This window comes from Cnephaeus nilssonii, assembly GCF_951640355.1.
Source record: "Cnephaeus nilssonii genome assembly, chromosome: 7".
Taxonomy (NCBI): Eukaryota; Metazoa; Chordata; class Mammalia; order Chiroptera; family Vespertilionidae; genus Cnephaeus; species Cnephaeus nilssonii.
Window position 1 is genome coordinate 92,145,306 of NC_137078.1, and position 15,587 is coordinate 92,160,892.

Below are 15,587 nucleotides of genomic sequence, written 5' to 3' on the forward strand. Positions count from 1 at the left end.
TTTGAAGTTGGCAAAGAGAAAAATTGGCAGCCACTACTTGACATCTCACTCGGATTGGCAAACACACACAACTAGCCACGCGCCTCTAGGCCCTCAAATCTGGCCCCTCCCACTGGCGGCTCCCACATCCAATCAGCTGCGCCCCAGCCGCGTGGCCCCGCCTCTGCCGTGTGACCCCGCCTTTCCAGACTTTGCTCCTGCCCAGCTCTGGCCTCCACCATCTCCTGCCCGAACTAGTGCAGTTCCCAGCTGCTCTCCAGCCTCCCCCTCCTCCTCCCACGAGCCTGCTTTTATTCTTGCTGAAACCCGGCTCTGCGCAGGCACTTTGCTGTTCCTGCAGAGAGCATGAAGTCTGAACTCTGACTAGCATTCCAGGCCTGCCACCAGCCCCGCCTTCCTGCTGTCTTCCCAAGCAGCCTCTTAATTTCTCCATGTTTCTATGAATGAATTTATTCCCTGCCTTGTTCCATACACAGGATGGAGGCAGCTCCTGACCAAGACACAGCCGGCCAAGGGCTCAGGTCTCCGAGGCCAGCACCAAAACCAAGCCCCAGGAGGTCTCTCATTTGGACCTGGTCTCTGAGTCCTCGGAAGCCCCGCGGGACTTTCTATGCACCCCCGAGAGAGTTCTCACCTCCGGCCATGTAGAAAGACTATTAATATGGCCAGGACTTGTCCCTCCAAGACTGAGGGGTCACTGAAGTCCGCACGCAGGAGGTACACTTCTCTCCAACCCAATTCCACGTCCAGGGATGCAGGGCCACTGTGGGTGATCGTGCAAGTTGTGTCCTGCACAACTGCAGGAAGTGGCGTTCTCGAGTTGGGACAGTCATAACATGCACAGCGGTGCAGGGAGCAGCCATGTAAGAGAGGCTTGGGACCCGAAGGAAATCCTGTGTAGTATACAACGGTCGGCACTAGAGGGCGCCAGATTGGAATCCCAGGGCTTTATGGCCCTCATTTTTCTCATTAGCAAGATGAGTATTTTCCAGGAATTAGGAATAATATATGTAAATTGCCTGGTATGCGGCGGTTACAGCAATGTGTGCGAGGAAGAAAGGAGATCATAGCCCTCACGCTGTCCCCTCCCAAAGGAGAACTGGAAGGGGGGGAGGAGCCCAAGCTCCGTTGCCTGGGGCTAACGTTACCAAACTTACAGGGTCATTGTGCGGTGTCAGGACCATCCCACAGCAGGTAATGAAGAACTGGCACCTACAGGGCTGAGTTATTAGCCCAGGCTGCCTGGGTTTGAGTCCTATTGGTGACATTTCTTAACTGGATGACCCTGGAACACTACTTAACCCCCTGCACTGCCCATGCCTCATCTGCAAAATGAGGGCAATACCTGTGTCACAGAGTGGCGGTGAGGATAGGTGAGTCATTCATGTCAACTATTTAGCACAGCACCAGTTTGCATGTGTGTGTGTGTGTGTGTTTAGCACAGCACCAGTTTGCATGTGTATGTGTGTGTGTTTAGCACAGCACCAGTTTGCGTGTGTGTGTGTGTAGCACAGCACCAGTTTGCATGTGCATGTATGTGTGTGTGTTTAGCACAGCACCAGTTTGCATGTGTATGTATGTGTGTGTGTATATGTGTGTGTGTGTTTAGCACAGCACAGTTTTGTCTGTTTCCCCTTCTCCTGCGCCAGGCCAGGCTGGGGTCCAGGAAAGGACTGATGCTGGGTCACTGTGAGGGTGAAAAGGGATGGCGTGGGCAAGTCCAAGGGACCAAGGGCCAAAACCAAAAAAGCAGTTGGGCAGCCCACCAAAGACATACGCAAGGCCAGAAACGGGCACCCAAGGAGACAGGAGCTGGGGTGACAGGGCCCGGGGGGCAATGCACCTGGCAGAAAAGTGAGAGGGTCACCAGGATGCAGGAGGGTCTACGCAGGGCGCACCGTGCAGCCTGACCCTTCCCCAGGCCCCCCCGCTGGGCCCCTCAGGAACCGTGGGTCAGCGGAGCCAGCCAGGGAGGGAGAGGACACAGGCGTTGAACGAATTTATTCGTGAGAACACTCAGGGCCCGTCAGGGAGACAATCTACTGGTTACAAGCTCCAGAAGCTCTTGTCAGAACAGCCATGAGGAGCAGGGCGCCCTCAGGCAGGGGGCCGGTGGGGCTGGAAGCTGCTGGGGACAGAGAGCCGGGGACAGAAGAGCGGACACGGGCAGTTCTTCCCTGCCCGCCTGCCCCGCCCCAGTCCGGATCCCGCACCTCCTCTGGGGTTAAAGTGCAGTGGGAGGGGGGAGGCCGCTGGGATCAGGCAGCCAGAGCCACAGTGGACACTGTCCACAGGAGCCCTCGCCCCTGAGGCTCAGCCAGAGTCCATCCCACCCAGGCCCCTCCTTGGAATCTGAGTAAGGGAGACCCCTCCCCACCATCAGGTATTTAGAAAGTTTCCCCAACAGGGTGAGGCTGTCTCATCAGCTTTCTGAGGGGCCTAGAACTTAGGGGGCAGTGGGAGGCACAAAGATCTCAGAGCAAAGGAGGGACACTCTCCTGCTGATGGGCTGGGGGGTCACTCCCACCCCCTGGCCTGGGAAGACGCCCCCCTGGCTCCCTCCATCCCCTGGAAAGCCAAGAAAGCCAGAGGCCCAAAGAGCCGGGCCCCGGCGCCAGGGCCATGAGTCAGCAGGGTCCTGCCCAGGCCTGACTCCCAACCATGGGGGGAGAGAGAGCCACTTCAGTGCGAGGGGAGAAGCTGCCCTGGGCATGGGGGTGGGGGAGGCCTCTGGGAAAGCCTGTGGGGCTGGAGCTCCCTGCTTCTGCCCGTGGCCTGCCCAGCCCCGCCCCAGCCCCTCCTTCAGGGCCACTGCGGCAAGACACCCACCCCAGCTCAGGGCCCAGCTCCCCCTGTACCCAGGGCCCTGCCCCACCAGAGGCTCCACGGGCCTTAGCCTGGCTCCCGCCATGTGCATGGCCTCACCCCCACCTCAGCAGCTTAGCCAACGCTCTCCCCCTCCCAAGGGCACGTCTCTAGGAGGCAGAAAGGAAGAGAACCCCCCTCCGAAGAAGAAGCCTCCCCCCACTCTTGAATATATTAAATTGTGCAGCTTGGCTCCAACCCCTCCCTTCAGATCTCCATGGCAACCGGGAAGCATTCCAAGTCCAAGTCTGAATCCAAGTCCATCCAGTGCCAAAGGGGGGCGTCAGCCTCTCCCCACACACTTCTCCCAGCATTCCACGGGGGACGAGCGGGGAGGAAGAGTCGAGGGCCTCAGTCCTCAGCCCCCTCCTCCTCGGTGTGGGGGGCCCCCGGGGGTTCCTCGGGCTCAGGGGTCTGCCCACCCGGGTGGAGGTGAGGATGGGGGTGGGGATGGGTGCCGGGCTGGGAGCCCGGGCCGTCCTCGCCCTGCACGTAGACACTCAGCCCCTCGTGACTCGGCTCCTTGCCACACGCCTGGCAGCTGCAGTGCAGGATCTTCTCCACCAGCTTGTCCACCCTGGGCACCTCCTCGTGGCCGGGGCACTCCAGCGTGACCTGGGGAGGGCAGCAGAGAGGTTTCCAAGGGCCCGAGGCGGGCAGGGCGGCCTCAAGGGTCACACATCCTCATGGGCCCAAGAATCCTGAGCCCACCGGTGAGACCCCAGTTAGCGCTGCGGGCCCATCCAGCAGAGAAGGGGAGTGTCCCTGCAGAGGCCACCTGACTTGTCTCCCCACACCCAGCCCTACCGCCTTCCCATCCATCCCCTCCCATCAGCTAGAGGGCCCCCCTGAGGGACAAAATCCAATGTGGCCTGCCCTGACTAAATTCCCCTCAGTGCTCTCCCCCTCCCACGCTCCGGCACTGGGAGAAAAATCCTGGCTTCTTACTAAGGCCACCCAGGCCCTTCAGGCTGCCCCTGGCGAACTCTCCACTCCTGACTTTGCGCCACTCCCACCAACTGTGCTGACTGATCTGCATGAGACTTTGCACCTGCTGTTCCCTCTGCCTGGGAGGTCCTCACCCAGCCCATCCCTACCACCGGTCCCAAACATTGCTGTTACCTTCCACTCAACCTCTGGGTCTGAGCTCAGACCTCATTCCTCAAAGAGCTCCCTCACCCAGAACCACCAGCCTCGCTGAGGTGTGCCCTATAGGAACCCTTTTAACATCTTGTTCCCCCTAGTTACCTTCCCCTTCCTTCCTTCCTTCCTTCCTTCCTTCCTTCCTTCCTTCCTTCCTTCCTTCCTTCTCTTGCCCCTCCTCCTTCAACTCCATGCCAGTTTTGGGGACTCAAGGATAGTCCCTCACCCTAGCCGGTTTGGCTCATTGAATAGAGCGTTGGCCTGCGGACTGAAGGGTCCCAGGTTCAATTCTGGCCAAGGGCACATGCCAGGGTTGTGGGCTCGATCCCCAGTGGGGGGCATGCAGAAGGCAGCCAATCAATGATTCTCTCTCTTCATTGATGTTTCTATCTCTCTCTCCCTCTGAAATAAAGAAATATATATATATTTTTTTTTTAAAAAAAAAGGATAGTCCCTCGAGGAATTCAGAGTCTAGTGTGGGAAACAGACTTGTCAAAACCACCCAAATGCAGGTGAAAAACTGAGGGTGTGACAGATGCTCAAAGCAAGGCACACAGTGCTCAGGCGATCAGGACAGGGGCCCTGGGGAAATGATGCTTAAGCTAAGAGCGGAAGGCCGAACTAGGAAGACGTTAACTAGGCGAGGAGGAGAGAGGTGTTCCAACAAAGAGCATGTGCAAAGGGCCCTGTGATGGCCACCACCCAAGCAGGGGTTGGAGACGGAAAGGAGGTGAGCTGGTGGCAAGTGTCAAGCCAGTGAAGAAGGTGAGAGAAGGTGAAGGCAGGAAGCCAGGCGAGCCAGACCACGCCGGGCTCTGCGGGCACGGCAGGCCGGGCAGGGCGGGCAGCGGTACTCACAATCTCCCACATGGACTGGGCTGGCATGCAGGAGTCGCAGTGCACCAGGGACTCCGTAGACTGCGGGAAGGTGTTGGGAACACTGTAGCTGAAGCACTGTCCCAGGCACGCTCTGTGGGAGGAGAGGTCACCGTGCCCTTGTCACTGAGGCAGAGGCAGGGGTGGGCAGCCCTGTCCTCCTCCTCCCTCCTGGGCCCCTGCCCTCCTCCCCTCCACCCCTGCCCCGGGACCCCACCTGTTCTGGATGGACTTGGCCTCACAGCCGCTGTGGCCCACGATCTGGGTGATGTTCTTGGCCTCGCACCAGGCGCTCTTGTCCGGAAACAGCGCCAGCTTGTTGATGGGCGGGGGCGCGGCCAGCAGCATGGCGGGGAGGACAGCCCCCACCAGAACCCGAAGCATCGTGCCCGCGGCCGTCAGAGCCCTAGAACTGAGCACAGACTGCGGTGAGGCCAGCCAGGCTGAGGACGCTGGGCAGTGGGGGGCAGGGGTGGTGTAAGCACGAGCTCTGACATCGGACTGCCTGGGTTCAAATCCTAACTCTCCCACTTACGAGCCAACCACACCTTGGACACGTGTTCCCGTATGAACCTCGAAACCGGGGCTGGTAACAGAGTGTACCCCAATGGGTGTCGTGAAGATTAAATGAGGCATTACATGAAAAGCCCTCAGCAGCCGAAACCGGTTTGGCTCAGTGGATAGAGCTTCAGCCTGCGGACTGAAAGGTCCCAGGTTTGCCCTAACTGGTTTGGCTCAGTGGATAGAGTGTCGGCCTGCGGACTCAAGGGTCCCGGGTTCGATTTCGGTCAAGGGCATGTACCTTGGTTGCGGGCACATCCCCAGTGGGGGGTGTGCAGGGGGCAGCTGATCGATGTTTCTCTCTCATTGATGTTTCTAACTCTCTGTCCCTCTCCCTTCCTCTTTGTAAAAAATCAATAAAATATATTTTTTTAAAAAAGAAAGGTCCCAGGTTCGATTCCCGTCAAGGGCATGTACTTTGGTTGCGGGCACATCCCCAGTGTGGGGTGTGCAGGAGGCAGCTGATCGATGTTTCTCTCTCATCGATGTTTCTGGCTCTCTATCCCTCTCCCTTCCTCTCTGTGAAAAATCAATAAAATATATTTTTAAAAAAGAAAAGCCCTCAGCAGATAACACACACTCCATGACCGTCATTTTTATAACTTACTAGATAGCTTTGAACACAGTGCTTTTCCCTCTGTGCCTCGCTTCTTCGTCTAAAAAGGGATGGTGATGCTGTGCATGGCGAAGGATTGCTGCTGGGACTCAATGGGACACTAAGTTGCAAGCACGTGTTGAGTGCTGAGCCATCATTAGCCCCCTCCTCACTCTGATGTTGTGGGTCCTCTGGGCAAACACAAAAAAACAGCCCACACAGTGCAGGCCCTCGAGGGCTGGCCATCCAGCACGTCTCCTGGACATGCTGCCACAGGGGCCAGTATTCTGATGTCCGGAAAGCTAACCTCCACCTTCATGTCGCTGTGAACTCTTGGGCCACTTTGCTGGCTGAACCCCAGGTAAAAAAAAAATTAACCCTGACTAGACTGTATTTCTTTTTAGGATAACCCACCAAAGCCTTGAGCCCTGAGTCTTCACACATATACATCATTACCCCCAGCTCCCTCCAAACCTGGGACACGCAGGAGACAATCTAAGCCAAGCACCTGACCCTCCCTCTCTGTAAATTGAATGGAGCAAGACACTAGAACAATACTAGGACTTGCCAGCAGATGGCGCTGCAGGGCAGTGTGTGTCCCAAGGATCCGGACAGAGGGGACTCTCCCAATGTTCCCCAAGTTCATCTCCTGTAGGTTCCCCCACACACACACCTCGAAAAATGAGGAGGAGGAAGGCTTGGTGGAGATTCAGAAAGGAGGGCAATGCCCACAAGGAGGTCCACTGGGGAAGGGGCGCTGGACGCCAGGAGTCCACACATGCTGTGTGACCCTGGACACTCAGGCGGCAGCGTCCCCACCTGTAAGATGAGTGAGGTGCCCTAGACCAGTGGTCGGCAAACTGCGGCTCCCGAGCCACATGTGGCTCTTTGGTCCCTTGAGTTTTTAGCAAAGGCCAGCATAGGAGTACCCTAATTAAGTTAATAACAATGTACCTACCTATATAGTTTAAGATTAAAAAATGTGGCTCTCAAAAGAAATTTCAATCATTGTACTGTTGATATTTGGCTCTGTTGACTAATGAGTTTGCCGACCACTGGTCTAGACCACCGGTTCCCAAGCCTGGTAGATGCTCAGAATTCCCCGGGGACTTGTGGAGTGCAAGTTCTAGGGCGGGTGGGAGTCTGCAATTCTAACAAGCTCCAGGTTGGTTCCGCTCTGCAGCCAGTGTGGGAACCAGGCCAGCTCAGTCAGTCAGGGGTGCGTCCACCAGGGACAGTCCCCAGCGGGGCCTGAGTGGGGCTGAGACAGGAGCAGGGGTCAGGTACTGTCCACCGGTCCCACAGACGCCCAGCACTAAAGTCAGGCTGGCTCGGAGCTGGACATCCCATTCAGAACAACCGTCAGCCCACTTTCTGACTAAAGGGGCAGGTACTTTATACAGAGTCCAGGGAGGAGGGTCATGCTGGGGGAAGGTCTTGCCTGCCCCTCGCAGTGAAAACCTAAGTGGACTGGCTGAGCTGGGCTTTCAGACAGGGCCCGGCCAGCCTGCAGGGCTGTGACCTCCTCCATCCAGCAGGTCCCCTCAGCTCCGGGGGGTGAAGCGGGGAGAGCAGTGGGAGGTGAGCCCTGACTGTCTGCCCCCATCCCAGATGAGTCTGTTACGGCCCAGGCTCTCACCCACACATTTCCGGTCTCGCTCACAAGATCGACAGCAAAGTCCCTGTTTTTAGTATAACCACATCCTAACAAAATAGAATGGACTTCTTCCTAACTGGCAGCCTAGCTAATTTTTCAACAGGCTTGGCATCCAGGAGGCCTCCTCACTCCTAATGGTGCTCGTCCGTCCCCAGGGAATCAGCCTGAGTCGGGGTCTGGCCATGGCTGACCAGAGAGGTTTAATGTTTAGCAAGTTTAATTTTTTGTTGGTTTATCCTTTTTGCTTTTCCCCAGGCTGGACCGGCCCCCCGAGACCTCCGAGAAATCCGGGGACTTCTGTCCTGTACCTGACCCCATCATGACTTCTCAGGAAGGTCAGGGCAGGTGTGGCCGGGGAAAAAGCAACGGGGACAGGGAGTGATTTCCGTTTCCTTAGGATCTGGAATGGAGGTTGGGACTTTAATGAAATCCTGGGTCTGAGTAGGAGTTGGAATGAGGAGAGGGTTTAGACCAGGATGAGGCTAAAGGTGAGCAGAGATCAGGGCTGAGGCTAAATAACAAGGTTTACTAGGAGATAACAGTGAGTCTTTTAGGGAAGTCGCTGGCCCAGAGGATGGGGACTGGTTATTAGGGTCACACAATGGCCGAAGCTGAAGAGAAGTGAGATAAACGGAGGGGAAGGCCACCTCCCTGACCTTCCTCCGTTCCTAGGACACAGCTGAGAGTTCATCCTAAGGGTCAGCTGTGTCCACAGAAGGGCAGTCACCCACTCTCTCCCCGGCCCTGGGCAGGAGGAGGGGCCTGGGCCACACTCAGCTTCCCCGGCCAGCAGCCCTGAGCTCCAGCTGACGCCTGGGCCCCCACAAGCAAGGCCCTTGGGCTCTCCTCCGTGAGTCCCAGCCCTCCGGCCTAGGAGCTGCGTGATGTCCGGAAACAAAGCTCACCTCTCTGCACCCACTGACCTCAACCCTAGAATGGGAGCAGAGCACCTTCCTTGGAGAATTGGGATGATGCAGGGAAAGCACCCAGTACCCAGCAGGCACCCAGTCCTCTTCCCCTGGGGGATCATGGGAAAGGCTGGGCGGGCATCAGAGCCAAAGCTCAGCGCTGGAATAGGAGGCAGGGAGGGCGCCAGGCCACTCACTCCCAGACATGCTGGTCCTCAGGACACCCCCCCCATCCCTCCTCCTGCCCTCACACCCACCACCCAGAACTCCCGCTGCCCCCCCTTCACACTGACCGGGGTGGGCTCTCTGCTGGCAGGTTTAGTTTTTTGTTGGTTTATGCTTTTTTCTTTTTTCAAGCAGCAACTCAGCTACTTTTTTTAATATAGACCTTCCTCCCCACCCTGAAGGTCACACAGCAAGTCAAGGGGAACCTCAGAATACCAGGTAGGAAGGGGGATCCCCACTGGTCCCAAGGTCCCCCAGCAAGTCAGGCCAAACAACCCAGTTCCCTGCAGTCCACACTCATTTACTGAGCAACTTCTAGGAGGCGGGGGTATGGGCAGGGGAGCTGGGGGTCCCAGACCCTGGGCCCACTCAGGAGCTCGAAGCCTAGAGAGGGAGGGGAGGGAAGGGGGTTAAGAGGAAGTTGTCTAAAGTAGGGGCAGTCAGAGAGGGCTGTGGGGGCAGGAAGTAGAGATTCTTTTTCATTTACTTTGTTAATCCTCACCTGAGGATATTTTTTCCATTGCTTTTCAGAGAGAGTAGAAGGGAGGGAGGGGGAGAGAGAGAGAGAGAAACATCAATGTGATGTGAGCGAGACATCAAGACACACATCGACTGGGGGGGGGGCAGGGGATGTACTGGGGGGAGCGGGGGAGGGGGAGGCCAATGGGGGGGAAAGGAGACATATGTAATACTTTCAACAATAAAGAATTAAAAAAAAAAAAAAAACAGACACACATCGACTGACGAGGTGGGGAGAGGAGGATCGAACTCAAAATCCAGGTACTTGCCCTTGGTCGGAATCAAACCCTTCAATGAGCAGGCGGTTAGAGCAGGGCCTGGCTCTAACCACTCAGCACCCTGGCCAGGGCAGGAGTAGAGATTCTTAATTCTGGATTTGACACAGAATCACAATCAGTTATCAAAGATGAGGACAGGAAGGGAGCTTCTGGCTGAGGGCACTGCCTGAGCAAAGGCCAGCAGAGGGGATTTGTCGTCGGCCCACACGGCTAACTGTACTGACTGGCACAGTTCTAGGAGCTTTTACATAAATTCATGTATCAGTCCTTACAACAACCCTCTGCGGTAGAGACCCTTGTTTTCCTCGTTTTATAGATGAAGAAACTGAGTCACAGAGAGGTTAAGAGGCTTGCTCCAGATTTACTGGAAAGTAAGTGGTAAACAACTGAGATCTATTTACAACTACCCTGGGTGCCCTGGTCACGAGGACTGAATAAATGAATACATGCACTTAGAGCACTGCCTGTCCAGTTAGAACCCGCAGGTCGTACACAGATCTGAGGTTGAACCTGACAGCAGCAGGGGAGCCACCAGCCGCCTTGGCACATGCAGAGGGTCACAGAGGAGGAAGCAGGAAACGGAGAAGCCGCCGGGAATCTGGGGAGTAGTCTGCAGTGGGCCTGAGGCCTGGGGCTCCCCGCCCTGCCCGGGCCCAGCCGCTGTGTCTCTCATCCCTGGTCGGCCTGAGTCTCCCACTCTGGTGCTTGGCCACCGCCTGGCTGGGAATCTGGGAAGCCCCTTCAAACAGGGTCAAACCCCACTCCCCACTCCCCTGCAGACGAGCTCAGGGCCACGGCCGACGCTGCTCCTGGGAGCCTCGGGGATGGCACTGCGCTCCCTCAGAGCTGAGGAGAGGCTTCAGCGAGGGCACCAAACCCAGGGGGTGGCCTTTTACCCGCTCATTGTCCACTCCCAAATCCAGGCCCTTCGGACCCTGGGCCTCGTGCAAACACCCCACACATTCTGAGGCTGCCAACACACAGAAAGGAAGTCCCCCGGGGGACCCTGCTGACCCATGGCAGCACTGCAAACGGAGGCTCAGGCCCAGACAGCGGCCACCAGGCCTCCCCCACGGGGAGAGCTCAGCGAATAAACAGGAGACCCGCTGGCACAGCTCCCGCGGGAAGGGCTGAGGGTGGGGGTCAGCAAGAACACAGGCCTCGGGCCAGGACTGTGGGGTCCTCTAGGTGTCCACCCCGCCCGGAACCTCGCCTCCTCCCGGAGAGGCCTGTCCCAGCCCCGGACTTTCTGACTCCACAGGTCTGGGGCGCGGCCCAGGCACCTGCATGGGCTCCCACGTGATTCTGAGGCCTACCCTACGGCCTGGAATCCAGTCTTAAATTCACAGGAGGGGGCAGATTTCAAGGGAGACCTGGGCCCGCCCCCCACTGTGAAGCTCTTTGTGAAGCAGAGTCCATTTGTATAGCAAGCGAACAATCGCTCCCCATTTCCTCTTTGGGGTAAATCTAAATATTCAGGGTCACTTAGGGCCAAGCACACCAGGATTTTCTGGATAAAAGTATCCACTCACCCCAAGCCAGCCTATCTGTCTCTGTCTCTGACTCCCCCCACCCCCCACCCCCGCTCCGCCCCTCAGCAGGGTCTGGGTCTCCTCCATTCTCCAGGGCGGACTGTGACAGACTCGAGTTCCATCCTAGCTCAGCCACTTCATCCTCTCTCTGCAGCAATCCCCTCATCTGCCAAGGTGGGCAGAGGCAATACCCACCTCACGGGGCAGTTGTGCATGGAAACCTCTGGAGGGTCCTGTCCTGGGATCAGTCCTCAGTAAATGTCACTGTGCCAGTTCGGCGTCTCCCTGGGCCACTCATCCTCCCTGAACTCTGCCCACGCCCGCCCCTCTGCCTCCCACAGGATCCCCCCTCACCCTCTCCTCCCCACTCCCTCCCCCAGGTTCTGGGTGGTCCTGAAAATATGCAAATCCGGGGTTGCACCTGCCACAGTGATGAGGGGAAGCCTCGAGGGGAAACTCAAGCAAATGACAGGATGGCCGGGGAAAGGTTTTATAAACTGTTGAGTCCTGTCCCCCTCACACACTCGCTTGCTGGGGGGGGGGGGGGGGGAGGAGGGGGGTGGAGCCGAGAGGAGGATCCCACTCAGACTGATTCTTGGGCCATGGACTGAAGGGACAGGGCCCAGGAGAGACCAGCCCCCTCTAGAATCCAACTTGGGAAACAGGGCTGGGCCTGGCTGCCAGGCCGAGCTGGCTGCTGGGTGCAGAGGGTGTGGCGTTTGTGGCCCTGGGCTCGGGGATCAGCCAGGGCGCGGCAATCACTGCAGGTCTTGGACGGAGTGCAGGGACTTCCTTGAAGGGTGCAACTGCAAAGGTCACTCTAGGAGGGGCCAGGCGGTGTCAGAGCCAGCCCTGGTCGGCTCAGCGGGCTTTCCCAGGCCCACTCCGGGGTCTGGGGCAACTTCAGGCCCAAGCTCATCTCCTGGCTCCCTGTGTGCCCGGAGGCAGGATAGTCTATTGGTTACAGCCCGGGCCCCTGGCTTCACCTCCCTCAGCCTCACGTCTGTACAACAGGGAGCGTCCACTTCAGCCGATTCCCTCCCAGGGCATCGGCCCCGAGCACTGTTCAAGCCGCTGTGACTCCACGACCCCAGTCTCACCGCAGGGTGGCTTCCCCCTCCGTCAGCGCGCTGGCAGAGCACGGACCCACCGTCCAGGAGGCTGACACACAGGGCCCAGCCCAGGCCCCAAAGGCCTGCCCGTCTCTGCCAGGCAGCCCCACCGTCCTGGCTACAAACCCCCACCCCAGGCCAGGGCCCTCCTGCCCGAAGACCCTCCAGCCGGAAGACCCAAAGCTGTCTCCCAAACAAATCGATGCTAATGAGCGGCTGCAGGACCGGCCCACACATCTGCTCAGCAGAAGTCCCCCTGCAGACCTCGCCAGCATCCCCGCCGGCTCCCCAGCCTCCGACCCTTGGGGTTGGGGGTTGGGGGAAGGGGCTAAACTCAGTCTGAGATTTCACTTTAAAAGAATGAGGATCTATCCGGAGCCAACGCACCAGCACCTACACCCCGCCCCCCGCCCCCCATCCACTCCACAGGCCCAGGAGAAAGCTTGCAAAGGTGGGGGGGGGAAGAGGGGGCTCGCGGAGCACAGGCTCCAGCCTCACCTTTCCTTTGGTCTCCAACTGAAGGCCAATCACACCCCAGCAGCCCAGCATCTGGGGAAGTTTCGGGAGGCGGGCGGTTTGACAGTCACAAAGGATGAGGGGCCTGTTGACAAATTGCTCCCTCACCCCCATCTCCTGAGGGCCCAGGCTTTGGCCTCAGGCCCTGACCTCTGTTTTCCGAGGGGGGGGGGTCCCTCCCTTACAGGCTGGTGCCCTCCAGCTGGGCCAGGGCCTCAGAAAGCCTGAACATGTGCACTTCTCCCCCGGTGCCCGCCAAGCCCCTGGCCGCGCCAGGCGGCAGCTGCCCCTTTGCGGCGGCTGGTAAACGATCGGACCCGCCCCGCCCAGGGAGCAGGCGGGCAGGTGGCCGGCAGCGGGGCCTGTTGTCCAGGCCGCCTCGCGGGGGTGGGACGCTGAAGAAAACGGAGCCCCCGGAAAGGCCGGCTCCCCCGGCCCCAGACCCGACTCCAGAGGGATGACCCCGGCCAGGCCCTCGGGGCAGGCGGAGGTAGGGGGAGGGTTTCGTTTCTTTTACGGGGTCTAGGGGACTATCGCGACGACTCCGGCACGGGGCGATTGTCTGAGTTTGGGGGTGAGGGATCGGGGAGACACACAGACACCCCAGAGACCCCGGCTGCGGGGCGGGGTGCAGAGACAGAGACACAAACCCGGGGAAACTCGGAACGGAGAAACAGAAAGAAAGAGACAGAACCGGAGGGACGGCGAGGGAGAGGGAGGCAGATGGGGAGACAGACACAGAGAGAGACAAAAGGGAGGCAGAATCGCACCGGTGCGGAGGGGCTCGCGGCGCGGAGAGGCCCGGGGACCGCCTGGGGGATGCGGGAGCCCGGCGGCCCAGCTCCCCGCGCTGCCCGCCCGCCCGCCCGCCCTCCACCCGCCGGGCTCTCGCTCCGCCACGCACCGCCCTCCCGTTCTCTCCCGGCTCTAGAAACTCCTACCGAGACATGGAAACGCCGGCGAGTCCGGGGAAGGGCTCAGGGCGCAGCGGTGTCCCCCGGCCACCCCGTGCCGCGCCCACGTCCCCAGCCCCGGCGTCCGGAGGGGCTCGGCGGCGGCGGCGCCTCGGCCCCGCGCCCCGGGCCGCCGGACAGGCCGGGTACGAAGCTCGCAGCCGGGGGCGCGGCACGGCCCCTGCGGCCGAAGCCCCTGGAACCCGGGCGCCCGCGTGCCGGCCGGGACAGGACTTACTGCGCGCGCGGCGGCGGCGAGGAGCGCGGCGCGCCTGTCGGTTCCTGCGGAGCTGGATGCGGACCGCGGGGGTGGCAGGCCCGGCGGCCCCGGGAGGCTCGGGGAGGCGGCCGGCAGGGCTGGCGGCGGCCCCGCGAGGCTCGGCTGGGCTGCGCGGCGCGCCGTCTGCGGCCCCGGGCGGGCGCGCGGTGCGGGGGAGCGGCGAGCGAGCGGCTCCGACGTCAGGGGTGTCTCCGCTCCAAATAGGGAGCGAGGGCGGGGGCAGCGGAGGGAGGGACGCGAAGCAGAAAGAGCGGGCGGTGCGCTCGGCCGCTCCCTCCGGGCGCGCAGGAGGGGGTGCCTGGGCGGCCCGGGGCCGGGCCCCTTCTCCCCGCCGCCTGGGAGCCTCGGGCCGGCCCTCGGTGCGGAGCGACGGCGCGGCAGAGCTGCGGGTGCCGCCCTGGCCGGCGCCCCCGGGACAGGGCGGAGAGCCCCGCGCCCCGGCTCGTTCTGGAGCTCCCGCCGCCGGGTTTCTCTGCGCTTGGCGGTCTCCCCGCCTAACTTTCCCGAGAGGGTGGCCACCAGCCCAGGCCAGGCCTCGGGGTGACAAACACGGAGGTGTTGCTTTATGTGGGGATACCAGTCTTGCTCCGAGGGTGTGGCGCTCCGGTCCACCAGTCCCGACATCAGGAGACTGTCCTCGCTCCGAAGTCGTGCGGGCGCCCAGCCGACTGATACAGTCCTGGGCACGCGACCGGCCGGGGAGCAGTTCGTACCGAGTACCCGGGTGTCACGCACCTCCGCCCAGCCTCCGCTCACCTCGGCACTTGGCTTAGCGTCCAGAGAAGGACCTGAGAACCCCAGGAAGGACTACTAGGAAAGAGCGCCAGGAAACGCACTCATTTCTCTGGCTCCTGGGAGAGCAGAGCCTGGGCCGGGCCCAGTGTCCAGCCTCACCTGGGTTGGGGGCACCCAACTAATCCATCTGCAGTTGGGCACTTGTGTGGATTGCAGTCATGCCCTCTCTGTTCTGTGGGCCCAGTGGAGTGAGAAATTAGCTTTGCTCCTAAAAAAGTAGCCACCCAGGACACAGCCCTGGGACTAGAAGATTTGCTTTCCATCCTAGTTGTCCTGTGCAGCCTGGCTGGAAGCTCCCTAAAGTCTGGAGGTTGCTGAGCGTCCTGGTGGCCTGCTGATAACTCCGAGATGTACTCTGGCCTGTCTGCCCTCCCTGTGCCTCCTATAGCACTTGCTTATGCTGTTCCCTCTGCCATCTCTACCCCTCATCTCCTGGTAAAGGCATTCTTTAAAAAAAAAAAAAAAAAAAAAAAAAATATATATATATATATATATATATATATATATATATATATATTTTATTGATTTCAGAGAGGAAGGAAGAGGGAGAGAGAGGTAGAAACATCCATGATGAGAGAGAATCATTGATTGGCAGCCTCCCACAAGCCCCCCACTGGGGATCGAGCCCACAACCTGGGCATGTGCCTTTGACCGGAATCAAACCCGGGACCTTTCAGTTCGCAGGCTGACACTCTATCCACTGAGCCAAACCGGCCAGGGCTAAAGGCATTCTTCAAGCACCAGATTGGAAAGCCTTCTTTCCCAAGACCCT

General features: G+C 59.5%; 2 protein-coding genes across 2 annotated transcripts in view; both read right to left on the bottom strand.

Annotated features, from left to right (window-relative positions):
* Positions 1-576: 576 nt before the first annotated feature.
* NBL1 (NBL1, DAN family BMP antagonist) lies at positions 577-14,192 on the bottom strand. The gene is made up of 4 exons (XM_079776894.1): positions 13,979-14,192; positions 5,102-5,296; positions 4,867-4,978; positions 577-3,480 (listed from the first exon to the last, which is right to left on the bottom strand). The coding sequence occupies exons 2-4, from the start codon at positions 5,266-5,268 to the stop codon at positions 3,217-3,219; spliced, it is 543 nt and encodes a 180-aa protein (XP_079633020.1). The 5' UTR covers positions 5,269-5,296; positions 13,979-14,192; the 3' UTR covers positions 577-3,216.
* A 1,236-nt stretch (positions 14,193-15,428) lies between these two features.
* The window catches only part of MRTO4 (MRT4 homolog, ribosome maturation factor), a 249,769-nt gene continuing 249,610 nt past the window's right edge, over positions 15,429-15,587 (bottom strand). Inside the window, exon 9 of the transcript XR_013813803.1 lies at positions 15,429-15,485. The gene's annotated coding sequence lies outside the window, so the exon portion shown is untranslated. The remainder of the gene's footprint in view (positions 15,486-15,587) is intronic.